The sequence below is a fragment of the Mastigoproctus giganteus genome, chromosome 11 (genome assembly GCF_048544385.1).
Source record: "Mastigoproctus giganteus isolate SK-2022 chromosome 11, ASM4854438v1, whole genome shotgun sequence".
In the NCBI taxonomy this organism is placed as follows: domain Eukaryota; kingdom Metazoa; phylum Arthropoda; class Arachnida; order Uropygi; family Thelyphonidae; genus Mastigoproctus; species Mastigoproctus giganteus.
The window spans coordinates 118,495,687-118,518,701 of record NC_143585.1 but is presented as its reverse complement, the minus strand read 5'-3'; the positions used below and the strand labels follow the sequence as shown (position 1 = coordinate 118,518,701).

The window sequence follows — 23,015 nt, the reverse complement described above, 5'->3', positions numbered from 1 at the left end:
ACTTTTAGTGGTTATGACAGCAGCAAATCCTGTTTGGAATGGATTCAAATAAGCAAGCAAAGAAACATCAAGTAATGTCACTATATTCTTGTTCGATCATGACCTTTAAGATCTGACAGATTTGTCATCTTCTGGGACACACTTTGGATGTGTTATTCCAAGTAATCCCATAGATTTTTGATGACATTCATGCTTAAGGACTGCACATGTTCGTGGAAAATTCTTCATATTTACTGGGCTGCTTGGTATACCATTCCTGCATAATCTGCACCCTGCAAGCTGTGACACTGTCTTAAAACAGTCTGTTGCCATTCTGGGTTTACCTCTGTGTGTCAATGTAATCAGGGGTCAAAGGTGTGGCATCCACATTACATAGAGGAATGTTGTTCCTCTGTGTCAACAGGCAATATTATGTAGTAGATGATTCTCATTATATAGTTCACCACCACTTTGCTTACTGAAAGCTTTGCCTCATTTGGGATGCACATCAAGCATTTCCCTTATCAACTATTCAGCTGATGACCGTTTTGGAAGAGAATTCAGCAAAATATCAGCTATCTACTTATGTACTACTATAAATTGATTAAAAATATTCCCAGAAAAGTCATGGCTGTAATCATGGCCAAAAATAGCCCATGTTTTTGAAATATAATAGTGTTTAAGTGCTTCTGAGAACTTAGTGTTATGCAAAGGGGAAAAAATTCTCATATTTAAAGTATATTTACTGACCTTTCGTATAACACCAGAATTCAATGAGTGCTTTGAAAGTGCCATTCCATTTTTCTTAGCAAGCAATTGCATGGAACGATTAAAATGAGCAGATCCAGTAAAAGAAAGCAGGGCACAAGCAAATTCATTGTAAGGAACTACTATTATATCCAATCTACGATGCTGGAAAAACAGTTTATACATGATCAATAAAATATTACTGATTAAAAATCAAAATTGAATACACAATAAATGTAATAATTTAATATGAAGTTTAGAAATGTGATTAAACTTTAGCATTAGTCGAGGCATATGATGCAAGAAAGCAAGCTTATGTAGCATCAGCCAAAAAAACCAAAAAAAAAACCACTCCTATTTCACCCCTCTGTTTGTTCGAAATACCTGTCCAGCTGAGACTTAAATTTATTTAGGCTATCAATTTCCACAACAAGGGATGGAAGTCTGTTCCATCAACCAAATACCCGCTGGCTGGTATATAAATTTACAGAAATCAACTTACTTTGATTTCTGTAAATTTATAGCTGTCCTCTGCTTAGCACTCTTAATTGAGGGCCATAAAAACTGAGCAGTGAGTGAATCTGCATTAAGTGGGTGAGATTTATCCATTGAATATCTTCTTCTTCAGTGTATCAGTCTATCGAGATTTGCCCCTTTGACGAGCTATCTCCATTTCTCCTGGTCTTGTGCTAGGTGTTTCACTTCTGCATAGCTTCAAAGCCCAGTTTCCTTCAGAATTGTATTTATGATGGTGTTTCTTGGTCTTCCTTGTTTTCCTTTTCCCAGTATTTTGCCTTCCAGCACATCCAGTAACATCCCTCTATGCCTTATGGTGTGTTTCCATCCATTGTAGCCATTGTCTTCTGATTCTTCTTAGCAATTCTCTTTCTTCTCTTACACATTGTAAAACCATGTTATTACTCATTTTTTCTGTCCAGCTAATCTTTTCCATTCTTCGCCAGCACCACATCTCAAAAGCCTCTAGTTTTTTCAACTTGGTTTTTTTAATGTCCGTGTCTCTCCCGAATACAAAGCAATTGACGAAATATATGTTTTCATAATTCTTTTTCTTAGGTCTAGTGATATATTTCTTTGGCTTAGTAAAGAGATTTTATCTCTAAATGCTTGTTTTGCTGTCGCAATTCTTGAACCGATTTCACTGTGGCAAGATGAATCTTGTGTTATAATCTGTCCTAGATATTTTAATTTTGTCACCTGTTCTATTTTTTCTCCATCAGTTTCAATGTGAAATTGTTTTGGCTTTTTACTTATCATCATAATCTTTGTTTTATTAGTGTTAATCTTCATTCCATATTTCTTCACTTTCTTAGTTAACTGTTTTAGCATATTGGATAACATTCTTGGGCTACCCTGCAAGGATTACCTGATCGTCTGCAAACTTGCTTGCGCTAAGTGTTCTTCCGTCTATCTTTATATCTAACTTTTTACCATCAAATGCTTCTTTGACTATTAATTCTGCAAATATATTAAATAAACCTGGGGAAAGCAGGCATCCTTGCCTCACTCCTCACCCTATTTTTGCTGTTTCTGCCAATTCTCCGTTTAACCCGATGATGGCCTTTTGTCTTTTATACAAATCAAATATTAGCCTAATTAATCTTTTGTGGACATCCCATGTTTTCTAGCAGAGGAAAAAGCTCATTCCAAATTACCATGTCAAATGCTTTTGCATAGTCAATTTTGCATGCGTGTTTACGCATACAGGTTCCTGCCATTATTTATCATTCTTTCGCCTAAGAATCTTAAAGTTCCTATTGCTTCTTTTGTAGATAAGTTCTTTCTGAACCCACATTGTGTATCCTCTAAAAAGTGTTCAATGTAGGATTCTATTCGTATTTTTAAGAGAATTTTTGATGCATGTGATATGAGGCTGATGGTTCTGTAGTCTTTGCATTTGGTTGGTGCATATTTTTTTGGTATTGGTACTGTGACGGTTGTACAATGTTCTTCTGGCCATTTTCCTTCACTATATGCTTTCAAAATCAATCCAAATAGTGATTGCTTGACTTGATCTCCACTGTTTTTTATTAATTCTGCTGTAATAAAGCTAATATTAAATCAAAATCAAATATTAAATTCTTCTTTTATTGATCTTGTTTTAAGTTTTGTTGTTCTCCTTTCTCATCATATTTCCAAGTGTAACTACGTGGTTCTGTGTATAAATCCTTTATATACTTTCTCCATGTCTCTTGTTGTTCTTTTGCATTGAGAATGGCATTATCTTTTTCATTCCCGATTGCTCTGGAGCGAATTCCATTACATTTTCTTGTTATTTCTTTAATTTTCTTGTAGGCCCTATCTGTTCATCCATACTGCATTAAGGTTTCGATTTCTTGGCATTGCTCTGTCCACCATTTATCTTTTGCTTTTCTGCATTCTCTATTAATTTCATTCTTGAGAGCATGGTAATTATTTTTTCCATCTTTTGTTTTCATATTTTTGAAGATTCTTCTTTGATCCATGGTTTTCTTTTGGCCTTGTTTCCATTTTCCAGAAATTTATTTGCTGCTTTGTTTATAGTTTCTTTAATGTTATTCCATATCCGGTCAATATTGTTTATCATACTTTCCTTATTTACCTCATTATAGCTGTTTGTAGTATTCTGGAACAGTATTCTTATTTCTTCATTCTTTAATTTTTCTAGGTTCCATTTATTATTTATTTTCTTTTCATTAATTTTCTTTAGCTTTAGTTCTGTTATCATTTTCACCACTGAATGGTCACTGTCCACATCTGCTCCTGGAAAAGACATGGCTTTTTTACCTGATTGTGGTACCTTTGTTTCACCAGAATGTAGTCTAACTGATATCTACGAGAATCTCCAGGATTTTTCCACACATACCTACATCGTAGTGGAGCCTGAAACCAAGTGTTGGCTACTACAAATCTTTCTTGACTACAGAAATCGATTAGTTGTTGTCCTCTCAAATTTCTTGCTCCTAGCCCGAAATCTCCAACAATATTTCCTTCTCTTTTGTCTCCCACAGCTGCATTCCAGTCTCCCATTATAATTACATTATCATTTGATTTTGTTTTTCTCAGAAGTTCTTCCAATTGTTCGTAGATCTCTTCTAATGTGTCTTCATCGCTGTTTGATGTAGGCATGTAAACTTGTATTATTACAATATCAACTGGAGCTGCTGCAAGATGGGTCATTATAATCCTGTTACTGATTGTTTCCACATCTGTCAAGAATGATGAAAAATGTTTTGACATAATAATTGCAACGCCTCCCTGACCTTTATCACTTTCTGAATGTATTATTTTATATTCTCTGCTGAGGAATTCTCCTGCATCTTTCCAATGGGTTTCAGCCAGTCCAAGGACATCTAGTTTATTCCTTTTCATCTCTCTTTTAACATTCTCTAATTTTCCAATCTGTAGCATAGTGTGTACATTCCATGTTCCAATTCCAAAACAGGGATTTCGCTTGCTGACAGCCTGGAAAGCCCTGCTATATAATGTAAATAATTCTAACTAATTGGCACGACCTGTGTTTCTGGAAGGTACCATTTCTCTCTCTATATATATAACAGTATTAAATGTAGCAGAAACATTTAAAGCTTTAAATAGATAAATTCTGCAATAAAACAAATACAGTACATGTTCAATAAAATGCAAAACAGATTATCTTAAAATTACAGAACCTTATATATATGAGCGCACACACACACACACACTGTACTTTCATTATTTACTACAACAGCTTGCTTTAATCACTCAAAACTCAAACTGATCAAAACAATCAATAAATACAACAAAAAAACTAGTGTGTAAAAAATAAAGCGATAGAACATGCAGGAGACTGTTATATGACCACAAATCCTTATTTATAGAGGATTTGTTGTGGATCATGTGCAGCAAAAGGGAAAAAAGAGGAGGGAAAAGGAAGGAAAGAGAAAAGACATTAACTGTCAGACTGCAGAATGGTGTGGTACACACCGGCTCTGTTGTTAACTTGCCATTCCTCATCATGATGTAGAATAACGGCCTCCATAATAGGATGTATGCAGGTTCCAGCATTACAATTAATTGTGTGACCTACCACAGCCATATGGAGAACCTCGAACCACAAAAGATGGCGAGAATAATGGCTATAATTCAATATTTAAATACTGGCTTTTGGTTTATAATCAAAATTCTGCTCACACCAATTTTTCTTCCCAGTGACTGAGCTGCAAAATCAGCCCGGTAAACAGAAGCACGACCACAATCTACATTCTGACTCACTGATAAAAGAGCCTCCACAATACGGGCAAGCAATACGATATACCACATTTACACTTTATTACTGTTATTACCACAATAATGGAACAGCCGGTTTGACTCTGGACAACACCATATGTAATCTGGTGTTGCCAGGGGGTTGCACACAACCAATAAGGTAATGGTGCAACAGCCTGGTAATATGTGCAGGTGGTGAGGAATGTAAGAAGTAGAAATGAGTACATTGTCCTGATTAAAGTGGGAACATGGGGGGAGGGAGCTAAATCTAGACAAATCCGATCTGATCTTGACAAACTCAACCTTTCTGTCTATAACAGAATCACAGTGCAACCATGCATGACTGAACAATGCCCTCACTGTGCTATAAAGATGTCCCAGGGCACATGTGCAAATTTAAAATTAGTAATATGCCCGCAACACATGGCTTCTGTAAAGACCAAAGTAACCAGCTGGTGACCAGCATGACTAAAACATGAACATCTAAAAAGGGAAGAGCATTATCCATCTCCATAACCATAGTAAATGAGATGTATGTAGACAAGGAATTAAGATACTGGAGGAGCAGCATCTCTGACCCACCAAAGAATAACAGTAAATATTTTACTGAGGTATCTTTGCTAGAGTCTGACAGGAATGGGCAAATCCGCAAATATGTTGTTCTCCAAAGCTACCATAACAATATTAGCTATGGGGACACTAACCAGGGCATTCACAGCAGTGCCTCGAATTTGTCTATATAGGGAACTGCCAAACATGATCACAATACAGTAACAGCACAGCAACACCCTACAACACTCATGCAGAAACACCCAGTAGTGGGGAATGTAAGCAGGAGAAACGAGTGCATTGTTCTGATTAGAGTGGGAACATCAGGATTGTATTCAGTGATTACAGTCAATGCTGTCCATGAACCAGCTGTTCCATTGTCACACCATGCAAATGTGGCATATCATGTTGCTTGCCTGGATTGTGGGGTTTCTTATATTGGTAAGTGGAATGTAGATTATGTGATTGTGTTTCTGAACACGAGGGGGCTATTCACCAGGCTGATTTTGCCAGCTCAGCCATTGCAGCGCATTATTGGTGTAAGCAGCATTTTAATTATAATCTGTGACCCAATGTTGAAATACTGGATTATTCCCATGATTCCCACCATCTCTCATTATATAGCTGTAGCAGGTCCCACCATTAATTGTAATGCTGGGATCCACATACAATAGACTCTCGATTTTCCGGGATAGATGGTAAAAAACAAATCCTGGATAATCGATTTCCCGGTTAATCCAAAAATATAAATAAGTTCCCGAACCTGGAAGAGATACGATCCAGGACTTCTTACTTCGTTGAGTTTTACGTAACTCGGAAATGCCTAATAACATATTGCTACTATATTATTATTGACAAATCTGAATTCAGCATGATACTTGTTAATGTTTGACCATTTTCATACAGCCCTATTAGTTTAATTTTCTTATCCAAATCAATCGCTTTCCTTTTCTTGGTAGATTTACTAGTACTGCTGTCACTTATTCTCTTAGTCGGCACCATGATAACGGTCAAAATGAAATTTTCTGTAAAGAACTTCACAGGGTTTAGGCGAAAACTCACTATTATCACCCAGCATGAGCTCACATTTTGCTAAAGCACATTTCTGGAGGTCACTACCATAAAACAATAAAAACAATTTGCACTTCCCATGTTATTGAGCTTTTCTGTTCATGCATCTAATTATAAACGGGTAGTAAACTCAATCTTATTGCATTTGCAAAAATACCGATAGCTGGAATTATCTGGATTTTTACGTTATTATGGTGAAATGTGTGTCCCCCTTCACTGAAATCTTCAGTCATATAAAAAAAAACCATAAATAAATTGTAAGAATCTTCTTTCTTATTTTTTTGCTTGTTACGCTGTATTTGTGCAATTTGTGCGTGCTGTGATCGTCGTTACTGATTGCTTATTTTATTTATTTCTTTTTTTTTTGTTCGTTTTAAATTTTACAATATTGAAAAAAAAAAAAAAAAAAAGAGTGAAAAAATTTTTACGTAAATCCATAGTTGTGTGAGTCGGGGACTTACTGTATTGAAAAATGTTCAGCAACCTACATAAAAAAATATGGCGATAGATACAAAACGAAAAAACTTACCACCCACTCCTTGCGTGTCCAATACGACGCTTCCCTTTATTTTTTGCGATGTCGATTTTAAGTCTATAGTTTTCCTATATTTTTTACGATGTTGCGTATGGTTTGGTCACCAACATTATAATGGTTCATCAGAGATTTAATGGATGCACAGTTTTCAAACTTTTGAATAATTTCAAGTTTTTGTTTAACTGAAAGTGCAACTCCTTCGCGTTTACCCATCATTTTTGCGATTTATAAACAAAAAAATATATATTTACTATAAAAAAAATTTATTTTGACATTCCTGACATAAATAACAAAACAAAATTTGTCTTTTTGTGGTTTAACAGAACACAAAAATCGACACAACACACTAAAACAAACTAAACATTTGGTCTCTTTTTTTGTTTTTGTTTGAGAGGCGGGTGTGAAGACAGCGGGGGTTGCAAGATAATAGGTACTGCAAGATAATAACTAATCTGCCAATGACGACTTATAATGTCACTTATTTACGACTTGCAAAACATCTGTTTATACCAATTCTATTTATTACTTGAATTTTATGATTTCTGGTTGATTTTTTTTTTTTTAAATTGGCAATCTTGAAGTGTCCCGGTTAATCGAGAGTCTGCTGTATATCTTATTATGGAGGCCGCTATCCTACATCATGATGAGAAATTGTGGCTAACAACAGGGCCAGCATGTGCCACACCACTTCTGCAGTCTAATGGTTAATACCTTCTCTCTTTCCTTCCCTTTCTTTGTTTCGCCGCACACGATCCACACTTTGTTGTTAACATATTTGCAAGGCTATACCTCTGTATAATATAAGAATTTGTTGTCATATTTTTGTTTATGTTGACAAAGAGACATATTGCCTTGAAAGCTCCTTGATATATATTTTATCGCTTTTATTACCTGCTGTTATATCACCTTTTATTCATTTACACAACAGTTTATTTTTATTGTATATTTATTGATTGTAAACATATTTAAATTCAATTAATCAATTATATATAGTATTTTAATTTACTTTAATATTTACATGTATTTTAATCAATTTATTTATTTCAATAAACTCAATTTACGTGGTTCATCAGTTGAAGCAATATTTATTTTAATATGATTATCCCTGGTGCTCGAGGCCTCTTCTCTAACCACTAATTGTAGTGTAATTCTAGAATATCCGATTTAGTTTCCAACGAAACTTTTTTTTTCTGATAGCTTTTCACCTTCATGGTATTAGCAACTGACAACCTGATCTCTTTGAGGCCATTTAAAAAAAAAAATAGTTCAAACTATCTACATGGCAAACTAAGATCAATTACTCAGACACAAAATGCACGTAAACAATATTTAAATCAAAACTAAATTGAAAACAGCATTGTCAAGTGGCACTACTGAGCAGTGTGCATCTAAAAGCAACTCTATATCAGGAAAAAACAGCTTCTAAAGAGAAATTTTATAAATAACACTTCAATAAACTTCAGTTAATTAGAACCCCTGAGTGGGTACTCCATTTCCAATAAGAATGCCAGGCAGGATAATGTATAAAGTGTAATACACAAGAAATGGTGCAGTGACAACTTCAGTATATTTTCCATCTATAGCATTGAATGACCATAGCATTTTACAGCCATAAATACAGGTAAAGTGTGGCAGTACAAACAGATACAGAAAATTAGCATAGAGATGTTATTACATCTCTATGTTAATACCCTTGGACATGAAACATAATTTCTTGGACAATAAACAGACAGTTTCAAAATTTCTTCTCTTCATAAACTGGAAATGTTTTACAGCATTTCCAGTTAGCTCGAAATTCAGTAGTTTCTCACTAATTACAGTATCAGTTAAAAGTCAATTAAATCAAAGAACATCACTTTAAAGGCAAGTTCTGTGAATTGCAGTTGACTGGAAAATTGAATTGAAGAGTTTTACAAAATTTTTGATGTGAAAACATCTTTGGTGGCACCTACTAAATTTTTCGGACTGAAGTAGTAGTAGAGGCATGTGATACAAGAAAGCACAAGCTTATCAGCCAAAAAAGAAAAAAAAAAAACATATTTCACACATCCATTCCCTCTAAAAGTTTGTCTAGTTCCTCCTTGAATTTATTTTAGCTATCAACTTTCACATCAGATGGAAGTTTGTTCCAGCAATCAACTACCTGATGGCTAAAGGCAAATTTTCACACATCTATTCTACAACTGTCTTCCCTTACTTTGAATTTATGCCCTCTGAGGTTGATAATCTCAGCAAGAGAAAGAATCCAATCAGAATTCAGTGTGCTCAACCCATTCGTAGCCTTATACACCTCAATCAGATCACCATGCAGGTGCCTAGTCTCCAGTCACTGCAATTTGCAGAACTTAAGCCTTTCTTGGTAAGACCACCCCTTTGTTTCCCTCACCAATCTTGTAGCCCTTCTCTGTACTCGCTGAAGCAACTCTACATCTTTCATAAAAAGGGCCTCCAAGCCTGTACATAGTACTCAAGGCGTAGCCTAACCATTGCCTTATACAAAGGGACCTTTTTCCTATTAACAAAATTCCTATATATCATTGACAACACCCCATGACCTGCTCTGTCAGCCTGTCTGCACTGCTCAGTAAACTTCATATCTGAGTGCACAATTACTCCCAGGTCTTTTTCATTTTCTACCACCCTAAGTGTAGTACCATACAGTTGGTACATTACTTTGGGGTTACTTCTACACATAGACAGTACTTTGCATTTGTCAAAGTTAAACTTCAGTTGCCACTTCTCAGCCCATCTGCCCAAATTTTCTAGACCTTTTGCAGTAGCACATTGCCATTACTGTCATTAGCAACCCTGCCAACCTTGGTATCATCTGCAAACTTGGATATTAAGCCTAATATACCTTCATCAATATCATTGATAAATATACAAAACAACAGTGGGCCCAACCCTGGGGGACTCCACTAATAACATTAGTCCATGAAGAACAGCATCCACTGATTACCACTCTCTGTCTTCTCCCACTGAACCATCCTTTTATCCATTGTAGCAACTTGCCCTTAATACCATACTGCTCCAATCTGTACAGTAGTCTTCCATGCAGAACAGTATGAAAAGCTTTTCTGAAATCCAAGTATATGATATCAAAATTATTTTTTGCATCCAGTTCCTTTGTAATCACATCATAGTATCCAATCAAATTTGTCAGACAAGACTTTCCTTTAACAAACACATGCTGTGTCTGCAGCATGTGTTACTGCAGTCTTACTGTATTACTTACTGTGTTACTGCATTACTCCAGTCTTGTCTAGATGATCCTGCAATGCTTCTTTAACCAGTGACTCTATTATTTTCCCTGGAACAGAAGTTAATCTAACAGGTCTGTAATTATTCATGTCACCTTTTGATCCACCTTTCTGAATTGGGGATACATTTTGATATTTCCAGTCTGTGGGGACTTATCCCGAGTCCAAGGATGCTCTCTCATAATTATGGTTAAGGGTTTGCTTATTTCATTTGCTGCCTCCTTTAATATAACTTGATAGGTCCCATCCACTCCAGGTGCCTTTCTTATCTTCAATATCAACAATTTCTTCTCCACTTTGCTCTCAGTTATTACAAAATCATTTAGCTCCCTCCTAGAGTTTGATAAGCTTCTGCCCCCCACTTCCTTACAGACTTCCTCATGTGTGAATGTAGATGCAAAATACCCATTGTTTGTCGGCTCTATCAGCAGGTTCATCAACAATCAAACCGTCAATATCAAGTGGACCAATTCGATTCATCCCCTTCCTACCAGAGTTTACATAAGTAAAGTCTTTGCTGTTTTTCTTTGCATCTTTGCAAAAGATTTCTCTCTGCCTTCGCTAGCCTAACCTCCCTTGTGACTTGATTACAGACTAGCTTACATCTACCATAGTCTTCTGTGTTACCTGATAATTTATATGCATCCCATACATTTTTATTCTCTGCAACAAGTCTCATTAGTTCATCTGCCATCCATTTAGGCCTAAACCTTGAACAGTATTTCTTAGTTGGGACAAATAGCCTAGTAGCTTCCAAGATTATTTCCTTGAATGCTTCCCATTTAGAATTTGCTGTTGGTAACATCATCAGTTGGTTCCACTGTATAAAATTTAAAAACTGTCTGAGACCACTGTAGTCACCTCTGCGAAAGCAAAAACGTTCCCTTTATCCCTGATGGTAGTAATATCTTTAAGTAAATCCCACATTAGTACATTGTGATCACTGCCACCAGTGGTTCCTTTATCTGCAAATTCTTAATGCATGAATAATCACTGCTGATAAATCAAGAGTATTACTCTCTCTGGTTGCCTCTTGAACATGCTGCTGCAGAAAACAAAAGTAAAACTGATTGGTAATGAAAATGTGAGATGGAAATGATGCAAAATTACATCACTTCCTAAATGACACTAACTGAGTCACTAACATTGATTCAGTGAAGTAAGTAGTGGGCGTCAGCATAAAGCATTAGTTCATTCATAACTTCGGTTATTTATACGGTTTTAATTTCTGTCAAAGGTGTTTTCACATAAAATAAAACATCTTTCGTGCATACAGGGTACACAAGTGGCTTTTTGTTTTTTGGCTAGGGCCTTTCAGGCACCAAAACACCTAATGGGTAACTCCTCCAAAGGTGTTACCCATTAGGTATCAAAAAATACAGAGCACTATAGCAAACAAGTGCTTATGTTTATAATGAGGTACAACTGTACTTACTGAGTGAAAAATAATTTGTGCCAACTAAAATTTAAATTATATTACTTTTCTGTAACTTCTGCACTGCAAATGTTTAAACAAATACTGAAGTAAACATGGCTATAGGTGCTTTCAACTGTAATTTGAGATTTACATTTCCAAATTTACACTTTCTGTTGCTGCACAATATTTTGAAGCTCCAGGTATTAAATTTATTGGTGATGCCAATTTTTAGTTCTGAAAATGGTACCCACAAAGAAAAAGAAAGTAACAGAAACATCTAAATAATTAGTCACAGTCTATGACTAATAATTATTTAGATGTCCCTGTTAATTTTTTTGATAGGCATAGTATTTTTAATCAGTTTATACACACTGAGGTGAGTCAAAGTATAGGAAACAAAAGGAATCATTGAAATATTGGGGGAAAAAATGCACATATAAGTGCTGCACTAAAACAAAGCCATAGACATTTATCCACAGGAAAGTTAGCAGCAGAAGCAAATATGAAAAAGACAAATGTCACAAAAATCTTGTAACAGGATCTCCAGTTGTATCCATTTGTACCCCACTTATTCACACCTGAAACTTAGAGATCATGTGAACAAATTTTATTACTGTAAAAAATTACTACACATTTTTAAAGATGGTCGGAATGCCAAAAGGTCACTCCAAGTAATCATTTCAATTTTAATGAGCAAATTAACAAACAGAACTGCTACATATGGACCAAATAATTGAGAATATTCATTTGCTTCTCAACAACAAAATAGTGGCTGTTTTTCTGGCTGCCAGTTATAGTCCTTTTGAATGATGTATCTTCTAATGATGATTCATAGATTTATATTAAAAAATTTCTGGATCACTAAGCTACACTCATTATCTATTATGATTTCCTGGCAAAACTATCAGCCATGTCAAAAAGTGGAATTATGACTCAAAGCTTACTTTCATGTCTCATCTAAATTATCTAACAAAGAAGATTAACAACTATGTTGGCCTAATGGCCAGGACCAGAACTGGACTGGGGGTTCTAAAAGATGGGCTTCTGGCCTCAGACATTACTCCATCTTCATACTGGTCATAACATGTAAGCATCTAGTGTGCCAGCTGGTCTTCTTACAGTTGACTTGGAGGTTGTATGTTGCAGCCTTCAAGTATGGAAAATGATATAAAGAAAAATTAAAAAGAGAAATTAGGAACAAGCTGTACTTCATCTGGCAATCCAGATGGCAGGATACAGATAAAGGTCTTGTCACTAGGCAGAAATTGCCTAGTGATATTGTCAGATGGGAATGGAAACTGGAATCTATTCAGTGAATCATATTACTGATGATCACAAGGGCATGCAAAACAGTCAATACCCAGCCTTCTCCAAGTCCTAGCTGGTCTTCTTACACTTGACTTGGAGGTTGTATGTTGCGCCCTTCAAGTATGGAAAATGATATAAAGAAAAATTAAAAAGAGAAATTAGGAACAAGCTTTACTTCATCTGGCAGGATACAGATAAAGGTCTTGTCACTAGGCAGAAACTGCCCAGTGATAAGACCTTTCTTCCCCAGGTAGGAATCATCCATTTAGAGACTTACCCATGGCTCTCTCTCCGGGATACCAAATCATGTTCCTAATCACAGGGCACTGGCCTTTTAATGTGAAGCTCCACAGCCTGGAGCTTGGAGAAAGTCCATGTTCCTGTGGAGTCCCTGAAAGTTGGAATCCTGACCGCCCTAAATACAATAGCATAAGAAAAAAGTTTCAAAACATAATCAGGTCCCTTCCCAGAGGCAAGGAATACCTCTTCCTCACAGAAAAAAAGAGATATAAAGCCTTCACTGACTTTGCCCAAGAAGTGTTTCAATCAGACATTACGACAAAAGCGAACCCTAATAACTACTCCTATGACCCAATAAATCAGGGTAAGATCACCATGGTGGACTACACACCAAATGAAATAGGTCCCAGATATATAAAGGTAAACTGCAGCTATTATCAATCCACTGCAGGATGGAAGCTTCCTCAACGATTCATGTTGAGGGAAATGGGCCATAATTAATTTGCCACGCTGGTCCAGTGCGAGTTGGCAGATTGACCGTATTTAGCAGTCAGGGGCATAAACACCAGTCTACTCAAAGAGCATATGCTACTGCACTTTCACTCTTGACCACTTGGCTATGGAGCACAGACATTAGTATACCTAAATATAACCCTCTCAGACATCGTTTAAATACTACCCATTCTACTGTCTGGTGTTAGAATTTGCTGTTGGTAACAATATATTTTGTAAAGGGTGGCTTCAGACCAGTGAAATTTTTATAAAAGCAATAGCCCTTCCCTTTTTCAGTAGTAACCTTTAAGTAAATCCCACAATAATACAATGTAATAACAGCCACCTTGTAGTTTTTCACTTGCAGATTTTTAATGCACGAAGAGTCACTGCTGATAATCAGATCAAGAGTATCGCTTTTTCTCACTGCTTCTCTAAAAGCTGGCGTAGAAAACAGTCATCCAATAAATCCAAAAAAATTTCTACTACTGTGTGAGTGACCAACCCACAAGTTCCAGTCAATATCTGGAAAGTTATAATCCCATTACAAGACATAATTTACTGGCAAACTTTACATGTCTGTACAGTTGTTCACTATACTCATCACAGTCATTAGGCCTAAAATAAACTCCTGCCTCTCATTTTTGTTTTTCCAGTACTTAAGTTACATCAAACTGTACTAGTCACCAATATCAACTGGATGCAAATAATCGCATTACCCTGTCCCCTTCTTTTCTGTCTGTCATTTCTGTATACACTGAACTTTCCATATTCAAATTCTGCATCCATTATATCTAAGTGATATACCACGTCTCTGTTATTCTCACAATGTCTGCATAAATTTGAGGATTCTGAAGTACTAACTTGACCGGTACTTCAAATTCATCAAATTTATTTACTATGCTCCTAGCATTAGTGTACACTCAAGTATACATGAATCTGTTTTTACTCTTAGTAACCCTAACACAGTCCATGTATTTGCTTGTTCCATGAGGACCCCAAAATCTCGACACCTTGCTTTCCAGGCTGCTGCATTTTTCAATAGAAGCAGTGCAAGAATCACTTACACCACTGTGTGCAGCTGCTATTAATTTATGAATCTGTGTATCTCCCCAAGCTAGCAGTACTATGTGTCATTTGGATTTGAGTGAGTGAGCGAATATCTGCCTGGCAATCATTCTGTTCACATTTTCCTTCCTGTTGGCTTTTTTCAGAACTAAAAGTCACTGAGAAATGAAGTTTAAAAGAAATTATTCTTTTTGTTTCTTATGGAATTTTGGCAAAAAAAAATATCAAAATATTTAATTTAAAATAAGGTAGAAGAACAGACACTTACTTTATTTTCTCCTGGTAATTTGCATACTCCCATGTACATTTTTTGATCTCCACTTTCTTCAGCTTTTACCAGGTCATCTGTTAAAAATCCTGAAATATTTAATAGTTTAATCAATATATGATAATGATAAACATAAAAAATAAAAAATTATATAAAATGACTCATTATATTATGATTTTTTTTTTTTTTTTGGTAGTTTTTGGCACATCGGCTTCTGTGGCCATAATGCACCTCCCAAGGTTTTTGCAGTACTTTGATCCAAGCCCGAGGCGGGATTCGAACCCGCGACCTTTGGGTTGCCAGGCTGGCACTTTACCCACCTGGCTAGCCCGGTCGGCCATTATATTATGATAATAACAGGATATAAGCAGAAATATTTATATGCAACCTCACAAGAGTGAGCATCTGGAATTGCCTATCTCTAAACGGAATTTATAAATAGTATTATCTCTTCAGTATATACATTACAGAAGTTTCAAATCAATTACTTAAAGCTTGTCAACTTTGAGAAATTTCAAGCCATAAAAATATTTTTGCACTCAAAAATACAGATCTATTGTTTTGTTGAAACATGCCATAATCCATGTTTAGGATCTTCCAAATTACTACAATACAATACAATATAGAGTGAAATTCTGTATTTATGTCATCAGTATCTAGTTTTCCATGTATTTACATCTTATTCTGTTCCCATTTATTTTCCTACTTATATTTTTCCCATTAATTATGCATTTAATAAATCAAGTTTCCCATTTACTGCCCCACCCAACATTTACAGTTCACTTGTAACAAGCACTAGTAATTTTTTTTTTAATGTACATTAAGCCAGTTATTTTTGTGTTACTCTACTTTTACAGTTTGCAAAAAACACTGAAAATTTATGCCAAAGTTTTTAAAGATGGAAAAATGAGGAGAAAGGAGGTCATTTTCTATTGAAGTAATAAGTATTTTGGGACAGACAAATGTCAGAATACATGTTGATCTGGCAAAACACCTTAGTTACCCAGCTTCAACGTTAAATCCAGTTATAAAAAAAGCATGTAGAAATTAAAAGAAGTACATGGAACATATAAGTAGGAAAAGGAAGTACACATCAAGAGTTCCAAGTATGAAAAATTAGAAGTTGTTTTAAAACAATGGCTTTTTAAGCATTATTAGAATATAAATGCTTTATTAGAAACATCATTATCACTTCTAATAATAAGTTGGAACTTGATGAGATCACAAGTAAGATTCTAGAATGGATGGCAGGGTGGCTAAAAAGTAGGAGGCAGAGAGCTAAGATAAATGGTTACTCTTTACTTTGGCCTAATATCAGAAGTGGGATCCCAAAGGATTGGATCTGGGACTACTGTTATTTATTTATTTTTTTTTTTACATTAATAACAACAACAAAGGGATATAGGGTGAATATCAAAATCTGCAGATTTGAAAAAGGGTACCCATATCAGGAAAGACTGAATATGTGGGCTACAGAGCTTGGCATCTTATAGGGGGCCTGAATGATGCATATAAGACTAAGAGGAATAGTAAATTTAATGAAGGTGAAATTTTCACTGTTACAGATGATATCAGAAGAGTGCCATAAATTCAAATTACAGGGAAAGAGATTTAGACTGGATTGCAGGAAGATTTCTTTTAGCCAGTGAGTTGTTAATTACTAGAATAAGTTACCTACATAAGTAGTTAGTATTAGGAATGGCATAGGATGCAAAGAAACAAACTTTTAGGCGTCATCCAAAAAACAACTTCCCATATTGTATATCCATCCCCTCTATTAATCTGTCTACTTCTTCCTTAGATTTATTTAAACTACCCACTTCTACAACACCAGATGGATTGTCTTCTGACAATCAACTACCCAAAGGCTGAGAGCAAATTTCAACACATCTATCCAGCAACCATCTTTCCTCAATTAAATTTATGATGCCGCATATGTGTTGTCTGTCGGAACAAGAGGAAGGATGCTTAACAGCAGTGAGCTTGCTCAATCCGTTCAGTCTTACATGCCTCAATCAGACCACCTCACAGGTGCCAAGTTTCTAGACACTGCAATTCAAGAACTGCACTATTTCATGGTAAGAGTAACCTTTTGTTCTCCTCACTAATCTTTTTGCTCTTCACTGAGGCCATTCCAACAGATCTACATCTTCCTAAAATGAGGCTTCCAGACCTGTATGCAGTATTCAAGATGAGGCCCTAACCATCACGTTATATGTACAATGGGATAATTTACTCTTCCCTGCTAGCAAAATTTCTATATATCACTAACAAAACCCCATTTCCTAGCAGTTTGTCTATACTATTCAGATAACTTCATGTCTCACTACAAAATTATCCTCGGTATTTTTTCATTCTACAAAATTACCCCTGTATTTTTTCATTCTACAAAATTACCCCCATATTTTTTCATTCTCCGCTACCCTGAGTGTAATACCAGGTATGTTATTCTGGGATTACTGCTACCCATATGCATTACCTTGCATTTGTCAATGTTAAACTTTAATTGTTACTTCTCAGTCCATATGCCTAATTTTTCTAAATCCCATTGCAGTGGATTCTCTGGATGTTGGTGGTTTATGATCCTAAATATGATCATTAACTACCATGCCAACCTTTGTATCACCTGCAAACTTAAGCTTGACATGTCTTCATCAATATCATTAATCAATATTGAAAACAACAGTGTGCCCATACTGAACCCTGTTGGATTCCACTAATAACATTAATCAAGCAGAGCAGTGCCCATTGATAACAACTCTGTATTCTCACACTCAAGCATCCCTTTATCCATAGTAATAATCTGCCCTAATGCACACTACTCCAATTTGTACAACAGTCCTTTATGTGGAACAGTATCAAAAGCTTTTCTAAAATCTAAGTATGTGATGCCAAAATTATTTTTTGTTATCCAGTTCTGTTGTTACAGCATCATAGTATCCAATCAGAATGACTGGACAAGATCAACCATTAACAAATTAGTGGTGTGATAGGTGTATCACAACGTTCCTATCTAGATAGGCCTACGTTACTTCTTTAACCAGTTCCTCCATTATTTTATTTAGAACAGAAGTCACGGTTACAGGTCTGTAATTATTCACTTAACCCATTGATCCTCAGTCCGTGGGGACCTCCCTGAATCCAGAGATGCTCTCATAATTATGGCTAAGGCTTGCTGACTTCTTTGCTGCCTTTCTTAATATAACTGGACAGATTTCATCTGCCCTAGGTGAAAATTTTTACTTTGACTTTATTAATTTCTTTTCCACTTTCCTCTTTGTTACCGGAAAATTTTCAAGCTCTCTATATTCTTTCTGATATACCTCGTGTGCGAATGTAGATGCAAAATATCCAATCAGCTTGTCAACAACGTGAGCTGGATCATCAATGTACCATTCATATCTAGAAGACCAATGCGATCCAATCTTTTCTTTCTAATGTTTACATCAGTAAAGAAGTCTTTCCTACTTTTCTTTGCTAGAGGTTTCTTGTAATACCTACTGTACATTTTAGTATCCCCTGATAATTTATAAGTATTCCATGCATTATTCTTCTCTGCCATTAGTTTATCTCACAAACCTTAAACAGTATCTTTTTGTTGGTATAAAAAGCCTCATAGCTTCTACAACTACTTCCCAAAATGCTTTCCATTTAGAATTTTTTGTTGGTAATATCATCAGCTGGACCTGCAGAATAGAATTGATTTAAAAAATTATCTGAGTTATCCATTATAGTCACCTCTAAAAAAATAAAAGTTCTTCCCTTTGCCCTTCACAATAGTTACATCTTTAAGTAAATACCATGTGAATACACTGTGTTCACTACCACTAGATGGCAGTGAACACAGTGAATACTCATGTACACTGCCATCTAGTGGTTTCTTTATCAGCAGATTCTTAACCCTTTGCAGTCCAGCATTATTTCTGCTGCCTTCCTGTTCTGGTCCAGCTTGAAAACCTAAAAAATGAATACTGAATATGAACTCTTCAAAAAATCGTTTTCAGTTTACATGAGTTATTATATAAAATGATTAATAAAAGATGATAAAAAATTGCACACATTTTAAATATTTATTATTTATATTATTTTAGCGTGTGATATTTCTTGAAACATTCTCCAGGATACAATCCTGGTTTTCTAGTGCATGTCTCACAATACCAAATTGCTTTTCTTCCACCACTTCCACTTTCTTCCTTCAAAGAAGTTTTTTCATTTAGGCTCAAGTTGATAAATTCAGAAAAAAAAAAAGCCTTTAGTTCATTTATTGAAACTGAAACCCAGTCCCACCATATAGAATAATCAGGAAGTAACTTATTTGAAAAGTATTGTTGGCATAATTATTTGTTTCATTCAAAATTTCTTCAAACAAAGAATCAGTAAAAAAAAAAAAAAAAAACAGCTAAAAATATTGAAGTTCAGTTTTTGGAATACTTGAATTACTTGAATGAAACATCATTTACCTTGCTTGATCTCCAATTTTCCACACCAACCACTAGTTTACAGGTCGTAATTAATTTCTTCATCACTGCTAAAAGATCTTGTCAGGATTGAAAATAACATCATCATCACTATCAGCAAAAGTAAATCAAATTCTGAATCAGAAAGTTCTAACAATTTCTTTATCAAAAAGGCCTTTATGAGATGTTGATTCCATGACTAAACACTGTTTCTGGCAGATTGTAAATACATAGCAAACAATAAAAATGAAGAAAAACTACAGCCAGAGGCTGTTAACAATTGAACACAAACATTCAGTTACTTTGTCAAACTATTTACATGAAATATAAATAGAACGCAGTTCAATAATTACAACAGAAGAGTGTGAAAACAAGCTATATAACTGCCAAAACAGTAGGTGCATCCGACGCAACATTAGATTGCAAAGAATTAATGCATGAAAAGTCACTGCTGGTAATCAGAACAATAGTATTGCTTTCCTGCATTGCCTCCCTAACATGTTAGTGTAGAAAACAGTCATCTAATAAATCCACAAAAGTTTTGCTACTGGGTAAGTTACCAACTTACAAGCTCTCATCAATATCTGGAAAGTTAAATTCTCCATAATTCTCCCACTCTGTCTCTATTCATCTTTATTAGTTGTTCGTTATACTCTTCACAGTCATTAGGCCTATAACACACTCAATGTTTTTTTTCCTCCAGTACTTATGTTACACTAAATTGACTCAACATTACACTTGTCACCACTATTGACTGAGTCAACAGCTCAGTCTGAGTCTCAGTCTAGTTCTGAGTGGCACTATGTCTCCAATATCACTCAGTATCCACATTTAATGACCATTAGAACTCCAGATTCATCAGATTTTTTACTAAACTACTAGCATTAGTGTAAATGCACCTGTTTTCCCTATCAGTAAATCTGACACAGTATTTGTTTGTTCCATGGCGACCCTCCGCTGGGCTTAAAATCCCTGATACCTTGCTTTCCAGGTTGTTGCATATTCTAATACAAGCAGTGCAAGAATTATTCACACCTTTACCTGCAGCTGCTATTAATCTATTAGTCTGGTATCTCTCCCAAGCTAGCAGTTTTCTGACCCACTTAACACTGTCTTCATAGCATCAGTGTATATTCTTTGTACTTCTATTTAAGTGTATCCTGTTCCTATAAAAACAGTCTCTCCTGTTAACAAGCAGAGTCACACACTCTAGGACCAAACAAATCCTTGTAAATCAGTTTGGCTACTCCTGCTTGAGGCATGATTTAAAAATATCCCAAGATGTGCAAAGAGATAACAGTATAATAATAATATACAGTATTCCAGTGACAGCAACACATATCACGCTTAGCTAAATATAAAAATAAGCTAACTTACATGATTAAACTGTTGCACTATTTATTTACTACAATTTAAAAAACTGCAATATCTGGCACTACAATTTACTAGTTATGAGATAAGATGTTCATTCCAGAATTACTGATAACAAAGGTTCTATGAATGTTAAGTCATAAATTATAAAATTCTTAGCAAATTTCAAAAATAAGCTAATGCAAGTGGTTAGGATAATTAAACACAATTTAGTAAGATAAATAAGTAAAAAATGTCAAAATTTTCCAAAAAATTTCTTGATTTTCAGGAATGAGAATTTTCTGAAGCAGCATACAGTATCCTTAATATCATAAGAATATATTTAATAATAAAATAAATTAATAATAAAAATACAAAGAAAAACTATCCATGTGATTCCTTCCTCACATATAGGCAACCATCCAGCTGATCACTGAATTTTCCCAAGCTGTTAACTTTTAACTAAGCTAACTATCATACTAGGCTGAATGCAGTGGTCCTTATTTGATCACCAAAGTTAAGCATTAGGCCTGGTTAGTACTTGGGAAGGAGGACTACCTGGCAATACTTAGCAATGGGCATAATTGAATGATTTCCATAATCCATTACTATCATTATGAAATAAAAATAAATATGTGCCAGTGAATGGAATCAAACTAATGTTACCAAACATAAAGCTTAAGTATTGCATTGCCTTCTACCATTAGTTGGAGCTACTCCCTCCAATCAGCCACATTTCCAATTATACCTTTCCATTCAATTATCAAAAATCCATAAGCACAAAGGTCACCATGTAGGTTGGCATATATTTGTACTAGGCCGGAATTTAGAAAATCTGTAGCATATTTAGAAATGTTTATTTGTTTGAGAATTTTTTAGGTGCATGGGTGTTTATGGCCATAGTGCGCCATCTAGAAATGCAATAACATAGTACATACTGCATACCAAAATCTGGGAGTTTCATTATTATATTCTTATCTCTTTGACCTTGCAGTAATTTTAAATTTAGGTTAGAATCATACCTTAGACAAGGGTAACAAAGAAAAAAAGCTCAAAGTAGTGGGAATACTTTGGCTTGGGAGAGAACTATTGATGGCAGTTCTCTTGCAGATCAAAGCTATGAACAGTGTGCTTCTTGCTGCCTTTCTGAAAAGCTCGCTCTCTCTCTCTCTCTCTCTCTCTCTCTCTCTCTCTCTCTCTCTCTCTCTCTCTCTCTCTTCCCCCCCACTCAGTGGGACACGATACAGCCAAATAAAGTACTTCAACATACTGATTTATAGGAGGCTATGTGCACTTGAGGAACAGGGTTGATGCCCTCAAACAAATTAAAAACAACCCATCAAGCACTCAGCCACCTGGCAACAACGCTGGAGAATGCACTGGTGGAGAAGACTTGTACTATACCAGAATCTGAGAATAAAAGATTTTACAGCATAAAATGGTTGAATAGATTTATTTCAAAGAAGGAACAATTTTGCATATAAAACGTTTTGTGAGGAAAGTATGGACACGTAGGCTGTAGCACACTTGAAGGAAGCAGAAAGAAAAAAATCTTCTTGATGAAAAATCTTCAATCAGAAATAAAAAATCTTTTTGATTAAAATAACATTTTCAATCTGGATGAAGCAGGAATGTTTTTCAATATCCTGCCTGTAAAAACTCTGTGCTTTACAGGTAAGGACTGCCATGAAGGGAAACTGAGTAAACAACAATTCACAGTACTGCTAATTACCAATGCAGGTGGAACACAGAATTTTAAGCTATTAGTAAATATCCATAGTTTTTAAAAACATTAAAAGTTTTCTTTCTTATGACATATACAGCAAATTCAAGCGGATGGATGGCACCGAGTATTTTTAGCTACATGATCTAGATAAAGTAGGGCCCCACTTTTCGACAGTTTTCAATTATGTCCATGTTTATTATGTTCAGAGCTTGTTCCGCTTTTTGGGCATTTTTCGGCATGATGCACTCAGCAGCTGAGTCCAAGAAGTGCATATGGCACCATTTTATTGTCAGTGATTCAGTC

General features: G+C 35.4%; 1 protein-coding gene across 1 annotated transcript in view; it reads right to left on the bottom strand.

Annotated features, from left to right (window-relative positions):
* LOC150078378 (DNA polymerase lambda-like) overlaps positions 1 to 23,015 on the bottom strand; it is a 66,702-nt gene that overhangs the window by 13,053 nt on the left and 30,634 nt on the right. The window contains exons 7-8 of the mRNA XM_090384549.1: positions 15,180 to 15,268; positions 730 to 891 (exon numbers count right to left, since the gene is read on the bottom strand). Coding sequence (XP_090240675.1) covers positions 730 to 891; positions 15,180 to 15,268 — 251 coding nt within the window. The remainder of the gene's footprint in view (positions 1 to 729; positions 892 to 15,179; positions 15,269 to 23,015) is intronic.